The sequence below is a fragment of the Fringilla coelebs genome, assembly GCF_963513975.1.
Source record: "Fringilla coelebs genome assembly, chromosome: 6".
Classification (NCBI taxonomy): Eukaryota; Metazoa; Chordata; class Aves; order Passeriformes; family Fringillidae; genus Fringilla; species Fringilla coelebs.
This window is the reverse complement of record NC_140034.1, coordinates 23,880,782-23,903,445: the sequence shown is the minus strand read 5'-3', so window position 1 is coordinate 23,903,445 and position 22,664 is coordinate 23,880,782. Positions and strand designations below refer to the sequence as shown.

At 39.2% G+C, this 22,664-nt stretch overlaps 2 protein-coding genes across 4 annotated transcripts in view; one reads left to right on the top strand and one right to left on the bottom strand.

Moving 5' to 3' along the window:
- The window catches only part of SEC23A (SEC23 homolog A, COPII coat complex component), a 28,294-nt gene extending 17,449 nt beyond the window's left edge, over positions 1-10,845 (bottom strand). Inside the window, exons 1-9 of one of the 2 annotated variants that reach the window (XM_084207930.1) lie at positions 10,749-10,845; positions 7,064-7,303; positions 5,236-5,293; positions 4,893-4,979; positions 3,466-3,702; positions 3,287-3,366; positions 2,252-2,396; positions 1,751-1,909; positions 830-945 (exon numbers count right to left, since the gene is read on the bottom strand). In XM_084207930.1, coding sequence (XP_084064056.1) covers positions 830-945; positions 1,751-1,909; positions 2,252-2,396; positions 3,287-3,366; positions 3,466-3,702; positions 4,893-4,979; positions 5,236-5,293; positions 7,064-7,284 — 1,103 coding nt within the window. In that variant the 5' untranslated portion in view covers positions 7,285-7,303; positions 10,749-10,845. Of the gene's footprint in view, positions 1-829; positions 946-1,750; positions 1,910-2,251; positions 2,397-3,286; positions 3,367-3,465; positions 3,703-4,892; positions 4,980-5,235; positions 5,294-7,063; positions 7,304-10,740 lie in introns of both variants that reach the window. The other variant, XM_084207931.1, reaches the window with a different exon arrangement.
- Positions 10,846-13,946: 3,101 nt separating this feature from the next.
- Positions 13,947-22,625, top strand: GEMIN2 (gem nuclear organelle associated protein 2). 2 transcript variants are annotated; one of them, XM_084207868.1, is made up of 10 exons: positions 13,947-14,087; positions 14,573-14,657; positions 15,763-15,852; positions 17,754-17,813; positions 17,970-18,080; positions 18,649-18,693; positions 19,411-19,479; positions 20,816-20,926; positions 21,129-21,187; positions 21,506-22,625. In XM_084207868.1, the coding sequence occupies exons 1-10, from the start codon at positions 13,966-13,968 to the stop codon at positions 21,543-21,545; spliced, it is 792 nt and encodes a 263-aa protein (XP_084063994.1). In that variant the 5' UTR covers positions 13,947-13,965; the 3' UTR covers positions 21,546-22,625. The 2 variants fall into 2 exon arrangements, with proteins under 2 accessions (XP_084063994.1, XP_084063995.1); XM_084207869.1 differs by lacking the exon at positions 19,411-19,479.
- The last annotated feature ends 39 nt before the right edge of the window (positions 22,626-22,664 follow it).

The following is a 22,664-nucleotide window of genomic DNA, read 5'->3' as shown; positions in this document are numbered from 1 at the left end:
TCAAACATTACACCCAAAAGAAGTTTCCAGGTGGATACTACAAAATAGAAGAAAATAGACATGGATAGAATCAGAAATTCTTCCCTGTATGCAGGATGCAGTCAAAACCAAAAGAGAAGAGCTGTAGGAGAAATAAACAAACTATACATTAAGGCTACAGAAATAGGTGACTCAGAGGAGCAGACAGAAAGAGCAAAACAGTACAAACAAAAACACAACTCGAGTTTGATTCAGAAAAGGAACAGGTGTCAAACATGCAGGTAAAATCAAATTTAAACATAAATATCCTGAATAGTGAAAGCTCCCAAGCTAAGACTATACACACAGCTCCAAGGAGAAGCAGTGATTAGCACGGCCAAGCTGGCCTGAAACTCAGGAGCTGTACCTGATAGTCATCTAAACCACTATCTGAACCTATAAACGACAATATATAAAAGATTAGTATAAGCAAGACAAAAAGAATAACAGAGGGTTTTGTACCACTCTAAAGAACAAGAAAAATATGGACAGGTCCTCATCTTTACTGAAAGCTACCACTTACACAGATACACACAGAAAAACAGAAACAGTGTATCTGATAAATTGTTTGTTTAAGAGATATCCATGTTATCCAAGCCTCAAAAACATCACATGAAAAGAAAACAGCAAACCCACTTCTGATTAAGCCCAAAATTCTGGTAACAAATCAAAAATTCCAGTACAAATGTAGCCATCAGAGTTTGTCTGTTTGCACTTTTTTTTAATAGCAGAATTGTTTTAAGGTGCTTCCTGTTTAACAATTTTAAACCGCATCTTCATATACTACAAAAAAAACCAAACAGACACATACCCAGTGTAGTTGGGACAACACTTCATCTCCAGTAGACCAGTCTGATCCAATGCACATGCATAGATGTCAATAACATGACCATTTGTTGCAGCTCGATTAGCCAGGGCTTCAAAATGCTAAATACAAGATGAAAATACAGTTCATGGCAATTTACAATGTGAACTCTCCTCATCTTCACATTAAATCCTAAAATCGCAAAATTTTTCTGAAACAACATTATCAGATTCTATTCACATAAAAGTATATTTTTCCTAAAATTAATAAGACTGGAATTTTCAACACTTGGGTTTTTTTTCCTGATCAGCAGAGATCTGTACTCCCACTAAAGAGGAACAGTGGTTGCTATTTAAACTAGAAAATCAGTTTGATCATCGTCCTTTTTAACATTGTGTTTAGTGCTAGATCCAGCAGAGAACTGAATTTAGTATTCTAATCTCAAGTACCTACAATGAGAGATGGCTGCAACTGAGCTAATTGTTTAAGCTCCCATTATAATCAGTCAAGACGACTTCAACAAGTTTTGGATGCAGTTCACCAACCCAAACGTACATTTTAAATTAAATTAGATATGACTAAACTCTACAGCCTAATCCTTCCCCAACTACAGAGACAGTTTTAAGCACCGGTCTTAGAAGCACCAGCCTTACAACACTAGATATACCATTTGGTCACATAAATTTCTGAATTAAACCAGAGAAACACTCTGAAGAACTTTAATGTGAGCTAGACAAGTCCTAACTCAATATCTTGAAATTTCTGAAGAAATTTTTGAGATGTACCACTATTCAGAGCGCAGTGAACAAAACCATGCAATTCCCACCTCTTTATACATTTGCTATTACTAACCGCATTTTACAATGCCCACCAATTTAAATGCTTACTTAAGAGGAATATGTATGAGATCCCATGAGCATCTCTTACCTTAGTAGCCTTTTTCACATATTTTGCATTGTCTTTTTCGATGTCGTGCCATGATCTTATAGGTAACTTCAATTCATCCCCTACAACCATGCCAGGTCCCTGCGTCGCTGGTCCTCCAATGAACATCATGATGCGTGCACCAGTATTAGGGAAAGTGCACTGCGGGAAATAAAAGACAAATAAAACCTTTGGGTTTTGCTGAAAACTGAACAAAAGAATTAGATATGTGGATATTTATCACACTGATAGAATTGTAACAATAACAGCATTTTTTCACTCCCAGAAGTTAAATCTGCCGGTAATTCAAAGTCTCAATTTTGCTTTATTAAAATACGTATATGTCTATGAAATTCTAAGCATGTAAGGGATGATATTCACCAGAATCATCCTACAAATCTAACACACACCAATTAGTAAGGTTTTTACATATTGACTGTGGAAGCTTTTTTGCAAGAAAATTACCTAGCTGTAGTTTAGCACAGCTGCAGCTAAAACTTTTACCTCAAGGAGCCCAACAGCTATAGATAGGGCCACTCCAGAGGAACGTAAGGGCCGTTTTCCTTGTGGAACAGGCCAAGGATCCCGCTGTAGTTCACCCAAAAGATCAGTAAGATTCATATCAATCTTCTGCACTGGCTGCAAAAATCTGGAAACAAATACATGGAAGTAGTTTAGATTAAAGTTATTTAATAAAAAACTTTATCAATTGCTCACTAGCAATATATTAGACATATTTGCGATGTCTAATTCTAGATTCCGGTCTGAATTCAGACCACTGTCTCTGCTTCATCAAAATAAAGCAGTTTGGAATTACTACATACACACTCAGCTTAAGAAGTTGAGCAAAGAGCTTGCAAAACTGAAACTTGCAGACTTACAGATACCACCACTATCCAGAAAGAGCCCTACCTAGTAAAAAGAACAGAGCAGATGATGACCTATGAATTTCAAAAAGAAACATGTTTCACTACTTCAGTGACAATCAAAGATCAGGAGAAAAATTAACATAGTAAGATCTCTTTCATGCTGCTGCAAGCAGTCTACATATGAGCTAGTTTTAAGAGGGCAGAGACCGCAAAACTGTCTTTCAGTAATTTCAATAATTTCTTCTATGTCACAGTGAAATACACAGGAAAATCAAACACCAGCCTGCAATTTCCAAATGAGAGACCAAAGGGGAGGAATAGAAGAGGGAAAAAAAAGGAAAACACAACTGGATATCTGCATAAGGGGCACTAAAGCATCTATTGTCACTTTCCAGCACACCGATCAACAGAAAAATCATTATTATTATTATTTATGTATCTATAACATGCCTCTCAGAGCACTTCCAAAAATCATCCAGATAATATTACTATTACCCATTGAGTCAATTCTTCCCAGTACAAACTGTAGGAAAAAACCGTCTACTAGTAAATTTGTGCCTGACCAAGAAGTTTGGCTGTCAGTTTATTGTTTTAATGATCATAAAACCTAGGTTTTCCAGTACATTAGTGGAGTCAAGGTATGTGTTTTAAGATGTTTAAAGTAGATTACCTGTTAGAAGGTGGTGGCTGCTGCACCTGAGGACCCCGACCGACTTGTGCAACAGCTACTTTTGTAAGCCCCAGCATTTCCTGTAGCCAAATAAATAAGATTTCATTACAAAATTTGTTTACAGAATACTTCACCATTAGCACCTTAATGACTTCTTTTTGTTTGCTTCTGTTCATTACCTGAAGCTGTTTTGCAGAGAGGTCCTTTGTTCCTCTGAAGACATAACTTTTGGAAATTCCTTCACAGCCAAGCTCATGAACTTGCACCATTCGGCCAAAGGTAATAAGACCTACTAACGCCGTTGGTGGCAGGAGACTGAGGGACATTTGCATGGATTCCTTCAGAGCTTGCAAGTCTTCATCTTCCATGCATGTATCCACAACATAAAGAAATATCAACGGCATCTGAGGGCCACGCTTTGAGAAACAAAATTAAAATCATATGAAAAACAAGCCTTGCAATATTTAGAGGATCAAAACTGAACAAGTAAAGCACATCTTGTAGAAGTTTTCATTTTAGTCATACCAGTAATGTCAATGTTCCATCTAACTTAACTCTCTCTCAATTGGTAATCAAGATCCAGAACAAAACCCCCACCAAACTAAACTCTGCACAAAAAGTAAATGCTTACAACAGAAGAAAAGAAAAAATCCTTTCAGGATATCAAAAACTTTTGAAGCACGAGCCAATTATATACATCTTTTAAAATACAATGACTTTTTATTGCTCCAAGTGAACATAACAGTCATAAAACTATTCACAATTATAAAAGATTCTAGCCTGACGACAGTCCATGGCATTTCACCTGCTAATTTTACTCTAGAGATCATCAGTACTTTTTATTCTATCTAAAGTAATTTTGCTGTACTGTAAGCAAACATTCCATCTACTTTGCATTAAAGGAGTCAGCAAAAAGTACAGATTCTGTTCAGTATTCACTCCTCCTTTCATTAAAATTTATAACAATTCAGGGAGGATTCAGATTATGAATCTGAAGTTTTACAAATTTTACAAAACTGAGGTTTTACAAATTTTAATCCTCAAAAATTAATTTGGAGGTTGAAAATTTGGAATTGCAAATGTTTGCAATTTAGAGGTTTAGGTCCATTTTTAATTTCTATTCTAGTAACCTCTATCCTGAAAAAGGATGAATATTAAAATTCAAACACCTGAATTGAATATGTATTAGCTGTTGTCTCCACACCAGACAGCACTAGAACTAACTACTCATCATTCAAATACAAACTTAAATTCAAATTATTAATGAGAGGTGAATGAATAGTAAAATCTCAACTGAAATTACTTCAGCAAGCAACAGAGGTAAGCAGCCTCCTGACACAAACACAAATTAAACTCATTGTAAAGACACAGACCTAATAGAAGTATCACCTTTAGAGGAGAACTCTTTTTGAACCAGTCTTATAAGCCATCCTAATGCTCTTATAAAATGTTTTCATTTTCCAACTGATGGCATCAATGTTCAATCTACTAACAAGCACATAAATACTCACAGTCACTAAAATAGAGAGAAGAAGCAAAACAGAAATTTATTCTTTTTATATATTGCAAGGTGCTATATGTTCAATATTCTATTTAATGATTTTACCTGTACTACATATTCAATGCTGGAGAATTGAGGCAAAAGTTCAGCTGGCTGATTCATTTCAGATATCCCAGCATAAGTAGGAGGAAACTGCAAATAAAACCATAGAAATTAAATGTAAATAAAAGTTTGTAATTTCTAAAAGGAAAAAAAACCCAGACATTTTTCAACAGATATTCACTACTGCTGTTACAGAAAAAATCTCAATGCAATGTCTGAAGATACAATTGCACACTCCTGCTCTTATTGTCAATTTCAGTTTGCAACTCTAATTTGAAAAATCAAGGTTTTCATTTCACCTCATAAAAATTACTTTCTATATACCAGATTTTTTTCTTTTTCTTACCTGGTTTCTCTGGTAACAAAAGTTGCAAGCCCAGAGTTTTGCTCGATAATCCACTTGGCTATAAAAATAAAACAGGAAAAGTTTATATAGCATGAACAATTCATTTTCCTCCACTGTTCCTAGAATACATGTCTTTAAAACTTTAAAAAACAGACCAACTTTAAAAAAGTTCTTTCAAATATACTTTCTCATAAATACCCACATTACAAAGAGAAAACAGTATCTGGAGTCTTACACAGATGTATCAGGCAAATTATTGTGTTTAGGGAGGAAGAATGGTCTTCAGGAAAAAGATGCAAGTAAGAAATTTAAAAATACAGACTCAGCACCTATATTAGAGCCTTTCTCCATGGTTTTAGTGTATCTTTTAAACTCTCCCTAGCTTTGAATTTTTCATCTTTTTTCTGCCTCTAGCTGTCAGACTGTGGGACTAGCCTGAATATACATTATGCCCAAAAAAAGAGGTTCCAACAAGACAGCTACCTCTGTAACAAAAACAACATTGCTTTCAAATGATGAGTCTACCTCCTTTTGTCTATATTTTTATTAGTATTCAGACAGTTAAAATAAAAAAATGCAAATTCTGTCTTCACACCACAGAAATGTCCTAAAGTCCTAATCACATCTTAAGGGAAAGTCACCTTAAGAGTTCTCAATGTACACTTCTTGCTATTACATCTTCTCCTGTCAAAACATTTTTAAGATATCACTGAATTTTGAGGTAAGTCCCAGCATGCTGTAAATGAAACACAGATCTATTGCTATCTAATTGTCTTTACCAGTTACAGAGGCTGCAAATTACCTAGCCCAAAATGTCACAAGGGCTTCTAAAGTCTCCTCAAATTGAGCTTCCAACCACCCTTTCAGGGGAAAAAAAATCCAGTCATTACTAGCACATACAACACAGAAAAATGCACACAGTTCACTGTAATGTTGGCATCTGACTCTTTAAAACTTTGTCTTCTCATTGGTTTTTTTCCAGCCCTCAATAAAAGATAATGCTTCTGAAAAAGTTTGCCTCAACTAAGTCTGACTCCCAGCAGCCACTGTGGCTGCTTAATACTGAAACACAATTTTACATCTGCTTTGAAGCTGTCTTTTCTCCCAAGCAGGGACAAGTCACTCATAACATTAAATGTGTTCTACAGGTTCTCTGACAGCATGACAGCATCTCTATCAATCAGGACCCTTCCCTTGCCTATCAAACTCCAACCTAGAAACTGTTCAGCTTCTTTTCCATACTTCTATTACAGGAATGACATATGAAACACGTCTTCTGCTTGGAACCCTAATTTATCCATGACTAGTCCACAATCACTTGAGCTTGTGCCAACATCACTCTTAAGCTTAAACAGTTTTCTACCCTCTTTCATGCCTACTTCTGATGTTAACTAAAAGAGGCAACCTGCTTTGGTCCACAGATGAACTAATGTCAGTAATAAATGTAGTTTATTTCACTTGGAAATTAAACTGTATCAGGGTCCAACAGTTCAAAAGATACAGTATTGTAATGTTTTACCCAAGTCATTTTCTAGAGGCAAAATGCAAGAGTATACTAAATCCAAAGATGTATAGTTGCAGAAAAATAACATACCTAATCAATACTAAGTGCATTGAAACGACTCATTAAATGAAAGCAATGTTTTCAGTAAATATGTTACATATGCAAATCTATGGGCAGAACCTTCTAAGGCCTGTAAGTCTGCACTGTATAATGATGTGAGGAGTACTTGAACTTCCATACACCAGATCTTGCACAGAATTCAGCTAGCACCATGATCAAGATTCTAAAGCAAAGAACTGGAACAATAATATGCATTAAGTTTACCATAAGGGATTCAGAACAGCTCGGCACGTGGTCCTACTGCACAACACTGGCTCATACTGAATAGGAGGCAAGTCTGGCCGCTCTTTCAGGGGCGTGAAGAGCGCAGCCACCGGGACTACCATTCTTGTAGCTTCCAGGCGACTCGAAGGCCAAACATTCCAGCTGAATCTAACTCCATCTCTGTCCTCATTCTGCTGGATAAATTCCAGGAAGGTTGTCATGGTCAGCTTCTCTCTAACACTAAAATAAAAAGATAACTGTCAGCAGAATGGTGACATGCAATGACTTTTAACTACTAAATGCTGAATACAGGTAGCAACAGTCACACATTCAAATACTGTAACTGAGTTACAGTCAATAAAACAGAGCAGAGCTTCTTAAATCCTAAAAGCAATGTGCAGCATTCTAAGGGGAAAGAAAATACTGCTGTATAATTTTTTTAAAGAGTTTCTAACCATATTTTTGGTATCTCATGATGCAGCCTACATGCAAACATAAAGGAATAGATAGCAACATGACATTCTACAAGAGTACATTCCTACAGCAATACCAGGAAGTAACTCTGTAAGAAATACAAGTGCCATATTCCAATATATTACGTACCAAGAAACACTTTTCAACAATTCTTTGAATTCAAATTTACCATTTTGGCCATTGACTTAAGCCTTTCAAAATGTTCTGCTATGATTACTCAGAAGCTGGGGAGGACTGGGGAACACAGACACATCTGAAAAGCTCAAAAGGTACCTGTGAACATCTGGTATGGTCAGCAAGGAGCACTCCCTCCCTCCAATCCCAAATTCCTCAGCTATATACACACTGTTCCAGACTATCACTACACAGTACCTTTTACAGAACATATAGCACAGGCTTTTCCAAGAACTAGGATATCTAAACTCACACTCCCTAATAATTAAGGATTTACTGTAAAAGCCCACATGAATCACCTAAAGGGAAGCAGAAATACTCCTAGGTCTCAATTTATACTGCAACAAGTTAATGAACAGCTATTATAAATGCTGAAACCCTCCTGAATTGGCATTTAAATCAGGTATTCTCCCAAGCACATTGACATTCTTAGTTCTGACCTTACATCCATTACAGGAGACTCACAGAAACTCTCAATTTATCAAAGCCTACTTCTATCAAAATTATAATGGCATTGCGCCTTTAATGCAATGTGACAGCTAAAAACTATTCAAGTTCTTTTAAATAATAGCCTAACTTATTGCTTTTATTGTAATTGCAACTTTTAAGAAAACAGATTAACAAAGTACATAAAGCAAAGAGAAGTGCTGCATTTCACAGTTAATATCCCTAAGAAATAATCAAGTGCCAATATTTTAATAGACACGTCTTACTGATATTAGGAGCAAATCTGATCCTATCTAAACACATCATGGCAATTACAACACAAGGAACATGAGGGACTTTGTGCATAAGAGCACTTCCACCACTGTTTTTACTCAAATTTCTGCAAAGCAGGGGAACAAAACTGAGCAAAAGAGAGAATATCTGGAAGTTGCAATTACTATAGAGAAATCAGAGACAGAAATTAACTCAGCTAAGAGAGGAAAGAACATTTGAAGAGGATATAGAATTCAAAAAATTTCTCTCTTATTAAATCAAAATCCATCCATGTTTTGTAAAAAAGTTGAAAAATGGTATATTAATGCAAGAATCTGCACAATGCAACTATCTCCACTATAAACACAAATTGAATAATCTCTCAATTTAAAAATTATTTCCTGAGAAAACAGAGAAAATTGTAACTCAAGGCTATTTCAGCCATTCACTGGTAGCACCTATAGACTCACAAAATCCAGCTCCAAACACTGCAACGTGTCACACTTTCTGTCCTGGACTTCAAAGCGTTTTCTCCACATTTTGCTCTAGCTACGTTTGAAATGGCTGTACATGGATATTACTTTTACCACCCAGTTATTGCTCCTTAAAGGGCAATGTACAAACACCACTGTGCAGTGACTAATCACATGCACATAGATACATAAACGACTTGTTGGATTTACTGTGTTAAATACTGTTATTTTCTGTTAAGTATGGATTTCCTATTCAGAAAGCAAAAGTGGCTAATAATCAAGTTCTACTCCACCTTTTCTTCTATCCTTTTCTTCCTTTTCAAGAGCCAATAATGCTTACCTATTTCATCATTCATGAAATATGGAACTCTTGGTCTGACAAAGTACTTTCAGTACCATTGTTACAGCTATGCAGACACATTTTCTGAGGTAGGTGTGGAGACATATTGCATTATACAAGAACAACAAACTCCCTGGCCTACAGGCTACACACCAAATTTTGGACACCTAAATGCCACAAAATACACACTGCCCACCTCAGAACACCTCAGACAGGGGATTTTCAGAACAGCTGAACAGCAACAGTTCCCACTTTGGGGTGTCACTGCTTTACCTTTGCTGCAGATTAGGATATCCAGAAAAAAACAGAAGCCCCTTCTGGTTTGCTTCATCCCTCCCACTGGTATGGCTGAATGTAGCTTGCAACCCTACACTATGACAATCTCAACTGTGTGTCTCAAAAGCCACACTTGAATTGCATTGAGAGTCACTGGTTGAATATCAGCATCTTTAAATGCTTGCAGACCACAGATAAATATGTCCCAATACAGAATATCCCCAAAATAATATCTCCTAATCCCTGCACACATATACAAAACCAAAATATTTTTCTCTACAGCACTGTAAGAGTTACAGCATAGATAGATCGAAGTCCCTCTAGCACCATGTGTTTAACTACCACTAAGAGAGTACAGTTCACTGCACACTTTTCCTACAACACACCTATTCTCTCAGTTTATTAGGCACTAACAACCTGGTAAAAGAGATTAATAATAAACCCTTAATTAATTTTTTATGCCCAAATTACATACCAAATACAAATTTATTTCAGTTCCAAGAAGGAACTTAAATACACGAGCAGAATAGTTTAAATAGTTATCTAAAGCAAATTGCTGACATTTTCACCACTCAAATGCAGTCATCCTCCAAATCTGCTCTCCCAGACCTCTCACTGAAAACTTTTATTTTAAACAACCCCGGTATGTGATAACCCACCTACATTAAAAAACCAACACATAATCAAACGCAGCAGGGCCTGCTTTTCTTGTAGTTTTAGCTACACTGGAAGGCACCTCCGTCAGTGGCACAGCAGCGTAGGTTCAGCTCCGGGAGCTCCGGGACAGGAGCACCACCGGCGCTGCCGGAGAGTGCCGCCCTTTACCCCCAGCCTGGAAAGGCCGTGCCCCGCCGGCCCTACCCGAGCGCCGGCAGCCCCGGCCGAGCTGGGGGCTGCTGGGGGCCGCTCGCCCAGCCCCGGCCCGGCGGGCGCTCCCCGCCGCACCGGAGGCCGCGGGCAGGGCTGATCAGTGGCCAGCGGTAGCCCCGGACCCTCCGGCCGCCGGGGGCCACGAGAGCAGTTTGGGGCACCCGGAGATCCCCCACTGCCACGGAGGGGACGGAGGAAGCTCCCACCACGCTCGCTCCAGGTCCGGCAGCCGTGCGGGGCCCCGCGGCCCGGGGTGTCCCCCGTGCCTCCCAGCAGGGAGAGAGGCGCTGCCGCCTCTCCTCCCCGCGGCACCCCAGCTCCTCCGGCTCGGGCTCCCCGCACCCTCCGCTGCCCCCTCAGCGCTGCCCTACCCGCTCACCCGCGTCCCGGCCGCCGCCGCCGCTGCTCCCGCTGCGCTCGCTCTCCCCGCCCGCCCGCTCGCAGCCGCCCCGGCGCTGCCGACGCATCAACATGGCTGATGGGAGAGTCCGCGCCACGTCAAGGGGCAGAGAGCGGGGGCGGGCTGAGCTCCGCCGCTCCCCCGCCCCCGGTGCAGCCCGCCGGCCTCCCCGGCCTCCCCGGCCAGCGCAGCGGGGCCGGCCTCAGCCGTCCCGCAGCTCCGACCGGCGCTTCGCCGCCTTGACAGCTCCTGCTCGCGTGTGTGTGTGTTCGCTGCTCTGTTCGGCTTTCTTCTGAAGGTCGGTCGTCTGCATCTCGATCTCAAATCCATTCAGGAAAAAAGGCATCCCGACCACCGGGGGCGGTTTTGCCGTCTCTCCCCGCCGGCAGCGCTCGGCTCCCCGGTGCTGCGCCGGTGCCCGCGGTACCGGGGCTGCCTGCGGCCCCGCCGGTGGCTGCGCTGCTCTGACCGCTGCTGCTCTGACCGCACGGAATTCCTCGGGATCGAAACAGCCGGGCTTCCGGCAGTCCTTGAGCTCACCCGGCCTGTTCCCATCTTCCACCATGTGTACTTAAGGCAACTTTTTAATCTGGAAGATTGTTTACGTATTTCTTCTGAGTGCCTGGGGGAAAAAAGAAATATATTGAAATTATATTGCTCAGGGTTTTAGCCTGAAACAACCCTTTATCTTGTTCGTGTGGTCAGCTTTTTATCCCCAAACTCAAGTTACAGTGACTCTTCAGTTCCAGGAATTGTTTTTAAAAAGCCTGACATGAAAGGCCAGAACAGTAACCTCTGTCTTTCCTGAGATGTCTTGGTGCAATTTATCCAGACATGGGGAACGACTGAAAAACTTTCTGCTGACTACCATATCCTCCCTCCCCTACTGCGACTCAGAAAACATTCTGTGACCACCAAGCAAATACAAATGACTAAAATAACCTTATCCTCTTTTCTTATATGTCAGATGTGATTATGATAGAATTTCTTTGCCATTACCATCTCCAGTCTGGTTTACCAGTCCTCTTCAGACTAAAAACATGAACAGTTAAGCAAGAGCAGAATTTACGGGAGGCATTTTAAATTTTCTCACCCACAAATCTCACTGCCATTTGTGGGAGTATTAAGCAAGAGCTTGCCATTGACATGTACCATCCTCACTCTGAACTCAAAATAAAAAAAGAAAAAAAAGACAATCCCCAAACCCCACAACACTGCAAACTTCAATCAGATGCACAGAAAGTGACTTAGTGTTGTAATTTCAAAAGCATTCAAATACCTTGTGAAGCATTTTCAGAAAATTACCCAAAATATAGGCAAGTCCTGAAGTCTAAACTGCAGGATGAATTCTATAGGAGAAAAAGAGGCAACTGACATTTAAAGACACTCAAAGGGCAAGAAGGGAAAAAAGTAAAGTATACTACTCTGGAAGTTCACTACAAATAAAATATATTCAGTATTTTTAATTAATCTTCAGCACAAATTTCATTACATAATAATTCAATGCTCTAAACTTAAAGAAAAGTCATGCAGCTCTTATGATGGTAAAACCACAGAGAAAATCAAGGAGAAAGAAAAGAAGTAGAAAATAAACTCATTTACTCATTATAAGAAAATATTTCGTTAGCTCCCCATATTCATATCTAGAATGTAGATTTGAAAGCATTTTAATTTTTCATTATGCAGAATTTATGTGTTACTTTGTTATTTGTTTTGGTTTTTAAGCCAATGGGGCATATCCGTTAATGCAGCTTACTCTTTCTTTGGATAAGTACTCTTCCTTAATGCCTAAGCAGTTGAGGAAAAATATATATATTTCCAGTTTCACTTTCCTCTTTCTCCACTGAGTCATATTTGCTAGCCATTGCATCAGCATTGTTGGTAAGACATGTTAGGAACAATTTTATTACCTGTGGAAGACTACCTGCAATAATTAATATGTTGCTTTGCTTAACAAGTACCAATGGAAAGTTCCAGAAAAAGTAATCTAAAGATAGAAAGTATATTTAAAGTGTATTTATACCTGTGGATTCTCTTTCTGTTCATAGTTCAGGACTTTACAACACATAAGAAAAATAAGTTCTGAATATTATTAAAGTATTAGAAAAGAACTTTATATAGGTGGACTCACCAAAGTTTTTGTTTTGATCATCAGCCTTCCCAGAGTTAGCACTGTAGGCTTAAGTAGGCACGTTTTATTTCTAGTGGTGACTGCAATTGTTGTATAACGTCCTCAAGTAGGACGTTAGATCCGGGTTTGAGGAAAAAAAACTCACTGGTACACGTAGGTGCTTTTGGAAACAGCTTAAAACAAACAAAAGCCATTGGAGAGGAGGAGTTAAGGTAGATGTTTATTTAGAACTACTGAAATACAGACTTGCAGGGGATTAAAAAAAAAATTGCTTTTTTTGAACTTATGTCAGATGTATCTAAAACTACTCTGAAATATTAAATCTAAATAGACTTTGCATACAGAACTAATTGGAGAGATAATATAGTGATGGACATTCTGTGTAACAGGAATTTCATAATATGCAACGTAAAGGATTACAGCTCTTTATCTTACCTGGGAAACAATGCCCCTTCCTGCAAATGCTACCTTCCTCTCTGGCATGTGGATGCTCCCACATTATAGTCCTCAGAAAAACTCACACAGCAACAACTCTGTGTGACCCTTCCAGAATAGGAACTCTGTGTAAATTTATAATCATTAACTTCTATGTAACTGACTTGAACCACGAATCTCAAAGCATTTCAACGAAGGGACAATTATGAATACTGGGTGTTCACAGGTAAACTAAGAGCGTACTGATGGGTGAGCTTTAAAGAACCTTTGGCAAAAACTACAGTGTATTAGAATAATGGCACAGAGCCTAATGAAGGACGTCATTAAAGGTTTACACCTGTTCACCACAAAAACAGGCCTAGTTTGATGGGCGATGAATTGGCAAACCCCTGTCTGCCACTGCTCTTTGGCCGTATTTCCTTTATTCCCCTCCGGTGATTTCCAGGGCACCAAGACGCCCAGAGCGGACCGTGACCCATCGGGGCGCCCGGCGCAGGCTCCCTCCGGGGCGCACGGCCCGGTCCGGCCCGAGGGCTCCGCGGGAGCGCCGCCGGCCGCGGCCGGGCCCGCCCCGCCGCTCTCGCGAGAGCAGCGGACCCGGGCGGGCTCTGCCGCCGGGGCGGCGCGGCCATGGAGCCGGGCCTGGAGGAGCTGATGCCGCGGCTGCTGCCCGTGGGCGACTGTGACCTGGCCGAGGACTTCGACCCCACCGTGCCTCCCAGGACGCCCCAGGAGTATCTGAAGCGTGTCCAGTGAGTGGCGGGGCGGACGCGCCGGGGCCGGGCCCGTCACCCCTCCGCGAGCCGGTGCTGCCGGGCCGGGCTCCGTGTCCGGGCGCGCCAGGGCGGCCGCGGGTCGGTGTTTTACACACCTACAGGAGGGCCCGGTACCGATCTCTTCCCTTTCGTGACCGGTGACACGGCTCGAGGGAACGGGGGGCCGTGTCGGGGGAGGTTTAGGCTGGATATCAGGAAAAGGTTCTTCACCCAGAGGTAGTTGAGCACTCGAACCGGATCCCCAGGGCAGCGGTCACAGATCCAGGCATGCAGAGTTCGGGAAACATCTGGACAGCGCCCTCGAGCACAGAGTGTGATTTCTGGGCTTTCCTGTGCATAGAGTTCGACTCAATGATCTTCATTGGTCCCTCCATGATTTTATGAATATTTTAAAGACATCCGGTATATATCGACCTGTTACAGAAAAGAAAAAATGCAGTCCACTTGATTCTGTTTTGTAGGATTGAAGCAGCTCGATGTCCTGACGTGGTCGTGGCACAAATAGATCCCAGAAAATTGAAAAAGAAACCGACAGTAAACATTTCAGTAAGTTTGAGAGCCTTTGCGTGTTTTGAGAGGGGAAAAAAGGGGGAAGATGCTACTATAATGATGTTTGTATTAATTTGGTGGAGTCACTGGCATAACTAAATAGCACTGCTAGATTCTAAAAGCATCTACAGAATTAAATCTGTTTGAAGAAACCCCTGCTCAACTGCTGGCTAACAGCAGTCTTTCTCACTGATTAAATTGATAATCCCCATACTATTCGATATGCAACAGACTATTTTACTGTCTGAGGAAATCAAATGTTGCATTAAATTTCACAATTATTTAATCATAAAACCTGCATACATTTTAGAAGAAAAATATATCCATACCTGTCTTTGGGTTTAGGTCTATATCTAGCATAAGGGTAGTAAGTGCAGCTAAACTTTACTAAAGTTAGATGAAACTCTAGCACCACTTCTTTCCTTTTGGGAGGAATATTTTATTGGAACTTTTCCTTACTTTTCCAACAAATCTGTTGAAGCAGGTTTTTTTGTTGCTGCACTGCCCTGCCAGCTTGGTTTTTAATCTACTTTCAAATAGTTTGCCTTTCTCCAATGACAATGATGTAATCTGAGATTTCACGATAAGATTTCTCAAAGGAAGTTTCTAGTACTGATCTGACCTTGTCACTTCTGTAGCCATTCTCTTCATCTGTCTCATCTGTGTGTAGTGACATTCTTAAACACTTGTAGAAAGATTTTGTTTAGTAACTCTTTCATGCTAATCTTTAAAGAGGTTATATCTACTTCACTATCAAAGAAGATTGATAGTATCTGTCCCAGATAAGGAAACAGCATCCTGCTTTTTATGAGCAGGGAGATTAAAGCACAACAATTGCTGAAAGGAAGACCTTAAGTAATTCTTTGACAAAGTATTTTGAACACTTAGTTTTCCTTCTTATGTACATATGAAAAAAGTTAAACAAAAAAAATTTTGTCTAAACCAAAATCTTAACTCATCCTTGGATATGGTCTACCTTTCTTAGATGAAGATTTCAAGGATATTATTTATCTGATAGTAAACATTTACTGATTCTCTTGTTCTTAAGATTTCTTCTTATAAAACTCTCTTTACATTATAATTATTGCCAGTGTTTTCTCAGATTTCTGGATGTCAGCCTGCTCCTGAAGGATACTCTCCAACGCTCAAGTGGCAGCAGCAGCAAGTGGCCAATTTCTCAGCTGTTCGTCAGGTACAAGATAGTCTGTGAGGGGCCTGGCACGGTCTGGATAGAACATATCTGTGCTCTACAGGGGATAACTATATGTAGTATAGAAGTGTTGTGATTTTGTAGCAGGATGGATGTTTATAGGCAAAAGTTTTAAGTTCTTGAAAGCTAATTGAGCATATACTGTGTGGCTTTTAAACCTCTGATAAAACTCTTGGGAGTCATGTTTAAGATATTCTCCTTCAACAAAAGTATGTCTGTATTTAGATTAAATGCTATGGCATAGTTGAGGAAGGACAAAAAACCCTCTGATCTGCAGTTATATTAAAACACTATGCTAGAAGGAAATGTTCTGCAGAACTCAACATGAACTAAGAGCCAAGTGGATTCTAACCCATCAGGAGATTCATAAAGTCCATTCATACAGTCCATTTAAGGACTTGTTGACAGAGGTGGCAACCCATTATGAGGAGACATACTGATTTGGTAAAATGTATCTGTAAGGTTGTCGAGTTAGCACAGACTTAAATCTTTCCTGATATATTTGCACCCTGCTTGAAGTAACACAACAAAAACAGAAAATTAAGCCGTCTCAAAGGGTAAAGGTTCTAAGTTCAGCTAAGCTTTACTAAAGTTTTAAACTGAAGGAGGGTTGATTTAGATTAGATATAAGGAAGAATTTTGTTACAATGAGGGTGGTGAAACACCGGCACAGGTTGCCCAGAGAGGGGTGGATCCCCCATCCCTCAAAACACTAAAGGTCAGATTGGATGGGGTTCTGAGCCTGATCTAGTTGAAGATGTCCCTGCCCATAGAAGAGGGGTTGGACTAGATGGCCTGTGAAGGTCCCTTCCAACCCAAATCTATGATTCTTCTATTCTCTATGCACAGTTCAAACAGGGTGAAATGGAAAATATAATAAAAATGTAAGTAGAGGTCATTTGTGACTCCAGTGTGTAGGAGTACCTCAAGTACTGAGGTGTGACCAGCTAGGAGCTGCTCTAGCACTGAACTCTGCAGGAGCTCATGCACCATGTTTCTTTTCAGGGAGGAAAATTTAGTGAAGGAGGAGATCTGTACCACTGCATCTACATTGTAAACAGTAACTGAGGTACCCCTGTTTCTGCGAGGGGTCACATTGCATCCTGTATATTAGGCTTAGTCTAAGATTTTAGCAGAACTAAGGGGACTGACATCTAAAGGCTTATTCACTGAATAGGTATTTCTTTTATGCTCAAATCAATTGTCTTATCAGTGCCAAAATTAACACTGTAAAATATGAGACTCTCCTAAAAAGTATTTAAAAAAGAGCATGAGAATTCACTTGTTCAACCACTGCATCAGCTGCTGTTACTTTGAGCGTTTTTAGTGGTCTTTTATACAGCTACAGGAACAAGCAGAGTGGGAGACAAATTCCTTCTGCTACAGAACATTTACAGCTCTCTACAAGTAACTGTTAGGCAGGCCAGTTTGTTTACACAGGTTTCCTGCCAGGTAGAAGAAATGTGCTAAGAAAGCACACTTGCCTTCTTTCAAACAATTCTGTAGACCTCTGATACAGATACAGACCACTGTTGGAAACAGGATATTGGCTTTATGTGTACTTTTGGATTAAATCAAAGTGGATTTTTTCTTAAGATTGTTCTAAAAAGAAAAGTCTAGAAGACTGTTGAAGCTTACTACGTCGGCTTAACCTTATGTAATAGACTTCAAAATGCCTTCAGCTTTAACATTACTTCCAAAATCCCAGCATGAGACTGTTAATTACATTTCTGCTAAGAGACATGGGAATTATTTAGCCAGTTGTGCTGGCTATACATCTACTGATTTATAGAAAGTCATAAAATATAGTTTTCATGCCTTTCTGGCTAGGATAAAATATCTGCAGAGTTAAACTGGGATTTGACTTTGTTTTAATTTCTCAGAGCCTGAACAAGCACAGGAATCACTGGCGGTCACAACATTTGGACAGCAATGTTACTATGGTGAGTAGAATTCATATCAGTGCTCTGTGGTTTGTTTTCCCAGTTATTGAATCCAGTTAATCTTGCTTTATAGTTGCATGCAACAATTTAAGTCTTTTCTCCAGTGTCTTCAAAACACAGTATTACACAGTTTTCATTTATTTTTATTTATTTCAGCCAAAATCAGAGGATGAAGAAGGCTGGAAGAAGTTCTGCCTCGGGGAAAGAGTATACTCAGAAATAGATGCACTATCTGATAATGAAAATTTAGGAATTGATTACTTGAAGGTGAGTATAGGACTTCTAGTTATTTTTCAGCAGGTATTTTCTAGACTAACTACCAGAAACAATTCTGCTGTTTATTACCACTTTGTGCCAAATAGAAAGTAAGCTCTGGTGAGCCCAGAAAGTCCCAGTGTACATCTTTTTATGATGTACAGAAACCAAGTGAAGCAGGAATTAAGTCTGTGTTTTCAGTCAAAATTTGAAGACTTCCTTCATCTCTTGTCAGCTAAAGTCATTAGTTTGTTCTCACTGAACAGAATGGAAGCTTTCTTCCTAGTCTGCTTTAGTGTTTTGTTGCATAGTGATACGTGGTTACCCTACAAACATGTTCTTTATGACATCATTTTGTAAAACCAAAACTTTAGCAAGTAACAGTAGAAGCAAGGTGCTCTGATACTTCACTGGACCTGTAACTTTCTTGAAGATACTTTTAAAATAAATTTCAAAGCTCAGAACAGACTTTCAAATCACTACAAGTGTCTGAACATCAAATTAAAATCTTAGTGTCTTCTAAATTAGAACAAAGATGTTTGTGATAATGTTTGCATTTTCCAACTTGTTTTTTTTTCAGGTGGGCTTTCCCCCTTTGCTAAGTATTGTAAGCAGGATGAATCAGGTAAGCCTGCCCCTTAGAATCATATAGTGTCATTGCCTAAATCATTATTTCTCATGTTCTGTTGCAGAGGGCTTACCTATTTTTCTTTGCCTAGAGTAGGCATTTGTTTATTACAGATTCTATTAATTGTACACTCAGAAGGAAAAAATATATCTGTTATCTCACATTCAGCTACAAATAACTTTACAAGCATAGATTTTTCATTACTAGTTCTGAAAGTATTTTGTTGTTGTAGTTTCTCTATAGCACATTTAATTCAAACAGTTAATACTTGAATTTTTGCTGAATACCCTAATAGGTGCTTTACAATGTTTTTAAATTTCTCATTTAGTGTTCTAAGTGCAGTTCCATTTGATTGTGAACTTTTATGTACATTGCAAGGCTAGAAGAATCACACTTATCTTTCCTTTACTACATTTCCCATTTGCCACCATGATACACAACCAACCAACCAACCAGTCAGTGTGATGCTACTTTCCCAATCTGTAGCTACTTACCCGTAACTTTTCATTAACACAGGCAATTAATTCATTTCATACAAAGTTCTTTCCAAAATGTGGTACTTTAACACTTACTTTACCCTTACGTGTAACTTCAAACTGGAATAAATACTATGGAGTAGAAATACTTTTTATATAATAAAATCCTTCAGGTAGAAGAACAGCAAAACAAAACATTGCAGATACTATATTGTCTCTTTCTGTTCCTCTTTTGAAGGCAACAGTAACCAGTGTCTTAGAATACCTGATAAGCTGGTTTGGAGAGAAAAAATTTACTCCAGAGCTGGTAATTTTTAACTTATTCTAACTACTTGCACATGAATACATTAAGCAAAGAATAAATTGTTTGCAGTTTTCTATTAAATTATTTTAATTTTCTAAAGAGTTCTCTAGATGGTTGTATCATATTGTTGCTTTCAAAACTTTCTTGATTAGATACTAAAATGAGTATTCACCTTTGTTCTAGGAAGGCTAAAATTATAAAACTTAACAGATACTGACATAAAAAGTACCCAAACTTCCTCTGTATCCCTCAGTACTCCCTTTGTATCACTCGCCCCATAACTTCAGCCACGAGGCTTGATGAGTATCAGGGTTAAGGAGAGGAGAGAGATCACAGCAGCTTTGGTTCTGTCAGGGTGCTGCACACTTTGTACCAATAACTCCAGTTTAGTTTGGAGGCACATTACACTGTGCTGGCAAAGACACATTTAATCTTTCCACAGTAAGGACAGACCAGAAGGCTTAGCTGCATTCATAAAGGTGACAAATCAAACCTACTAAGAACTCCTGATTGACAGGCCACATTGGCGTGGAGTTTGGCTTCAACTAGATTGACCAGCTGTGTAAGAGCACCATATCTACAGAGCACCTTGATGGATGCTTCTCATCCCCTTCAGTACCACAAAGAAAAAGAGTAATGAAAAATAACAAGATGCTTAGCATAGTTTCACTGTTTTTTTTCAGTCACTTAAAGACCTTTCATGTTCAGTCCTTTCCTGCAGAAGACTGTTTTCTTTTTAACCAGTATATTTGTTGCAGATAATGTGCTCAATGACTTTTAGGTTAGGTCCCAGAATGAAGGCCACTAGACACTGTGATTAAATTATGAAGTTAGACTGGTACCAGAAATTAGGTTTGTAAGAATGCAGTAGAATTCAGAGATGTAAAACTCAAAGGTCATATTTTCACAGTGGTGCAAATCTTCAAGATCTAACCACTAATTCCATAAAGATCTGAGTTCATGCATTCAGTCTTCAGGAATGTTTTTTTCACAGATGGTGAAGTGAAACATTAATAGCCAAGTAACAGTTTAGATATTACTAAAATAATCCTTCTTTCAGACTATAATAGCATCAGCTGTAATAATTTATATCTTAGCCGGCATTCAAAAAAATGCCAGGAAACCCAGGAGTAGGGCTCACAAGAATCTTATCTAGAGACACAGAATTCACTACCATGTAGTGTCTAATGTGGTTTTGAAAATTTAATTATTGCATATAGCACTTGAGTGCAGTTTTGTTTTGAGACCTACACTTCAGTCCTGCTCTATATAACATGAATTGCTTGAATCTTCAAGGAAATGCTCAGAATTAAATTTTTTTTTATTTGAACCTTCACAGGGTAGATGGCTTTATGCACTGTTGGCATGCCTTGAAAAACCTTTGCTGCCTGAAGCTCACTCCCTTATTCGACAGCTGGCAAGACGATGTTCAGAAGTCAGGGCACTGGAGGTAAGATTTAATAAAACTGTGCAGAGGACTTGGTGAATTTAGCAGGTAAAGAGGATCATTTTTCAGAAGTCTTAATTTTTCATGTCTTAATTTTGCTTGAGAATGTAGGGAAGACTAGAAATACACATAACATGGCATGTAACAGCTTCTCTATTTGATGCAGCTAACAAAAGAATTGCTGTAATATTTCTCTCTTTTCCAGGAGAGCAAGAATGAAGAACAAATATCAGCTCTGAACTTGATAATCTGCTTAGTTAGTAGGTAATGCAACTTATACACCTCAACCAATAATGTCCAGCATAAATGTGTGATTATTTGTACTAACCTAAATCCTTTTAAAAGTGAAAGTAAATAAAAGTACCCTGGCCCAATGCAACAAATATAGTTAACTGAAAGGATTTAAGATACACCTAAGAACAAAATAAGCGTATTCCTTAAAGAGAGATGAGCCCCCTGAACCATGAAGCCATAATTATGATAGAAGCACTAAAAGATGAGCTAGAAAGCAATGGGTTGGACAACTTGAAGTAAGGAATATATTGCTTTGGAGTTTCTTACCATATTCCACTTCATTCCTAGGTACTTTGATCAACGTGACCTGGCTGACGAGCCTTCCTAGGCTGTTTTGAGAACATCCAGTATTTTGCATTGCCACAGCATTACCAGAGTTAACAGCAAGACACTGAACTGTTCAGACCTGAACTATTACACAATCCCTTCAGAACACCCTCCCACTAATGCATTTGGGACAGCTGTGAATAACTTCAGCTGAGTTTTAGCTGAGATTGTCAGTGTCTCCAACACCATCATCACCATCATTGTAAAGTGGTAACTGAAGTGTCCAGCATGATCTCTCAAGCTCCCATCTTTGTAAACTACATTCTTGGTTAGAAATTTCTACAATCTGAGTAATCTATGGACACTGCTATTAAGTGAAGTCTGAGGTTACATTACAAATTATTATTCTTTTTCTAATAGACTTATTGAGGACTTTTTAAATAAAACTAAAGGATTTTAAAGACTGTTCTTAAACATTGTGGGTTTTCTTACTCCATATTATTTAATGGCAGCCTTCCTATAGAAATCTAGAGTTAGGGCTGAATGTGTTTTATCAAGTTTGGTGCCTGAGCTCTAGCACTTCTTAGCAGTTCAACTATAGCCAGCATGTTAGTGAAACAATTGTTTCAGTAAAATGTAAACATTACTACTTTTTGAGTAGTACATTACAGAAGTAAACCGTAGATAGCAATTAAAAACAATTAATATTGAGTTTATGCACAACAAGGTGGAATAAATTTCCTTCTTTGGCCAGTATAGATGACCTTAGGTATAAATCATTCTGACACAAGGAACAGCTGCTAATTTCAGGGACAGGAGAAACTCCTGAACTATGTAAAAACAAGTTTTCTTCTACTGCCCCAAACTACAAACAAAGGTCTCCACCCAGTATCTTTAATGATGTGTGAGCTGTTAGCTCACGTCTTAGCGGGCTCCATCAAAGAAATACAAAAGCAATCACTGCCTCCCAGTTCGGAGTGAATGGGGAAAGGTAACACTTGGGCATTCAAGTCGGGCAACACAACATGCATTTGTTTCTTACTCAAATTTAGTCTTGGTCAGGATTCTTCTCTGCTCTCAAACTCTGTCTCTGGTCTTCCAGGCTCTTTTGGTAATTGAAATGTTTTGCTGAATATGTAGAGTACACAGATTTTACCATGTATAAGGTATTACTTTAGTA

Bases quoted from the DNA above. Each gene is read 5' to 3' on its own strand.
- GEMIN2 (XM_084207868.1), top strand. From the start codon at position 13,966: ATGGAGCCGGGCCTGGAGGAGCTGATGCCGCGGCTGCTGCCCGTGGGC. The intron at 15,853-17,753 runs GTACAAGATAGT...TTAATTTCTCAG, and splicing joins ATTTCTCAGCTGTTCGTCAG to AGCCTGAACAAGCACAGGAA. The intron at 20,927-21,128 runs GTAAGATTTAAT...TCTCTTTTCCAG, and splicing joins CAGAAGTCAGGGCACTGGAG to GAGAGCAAGAATGAAGAACA.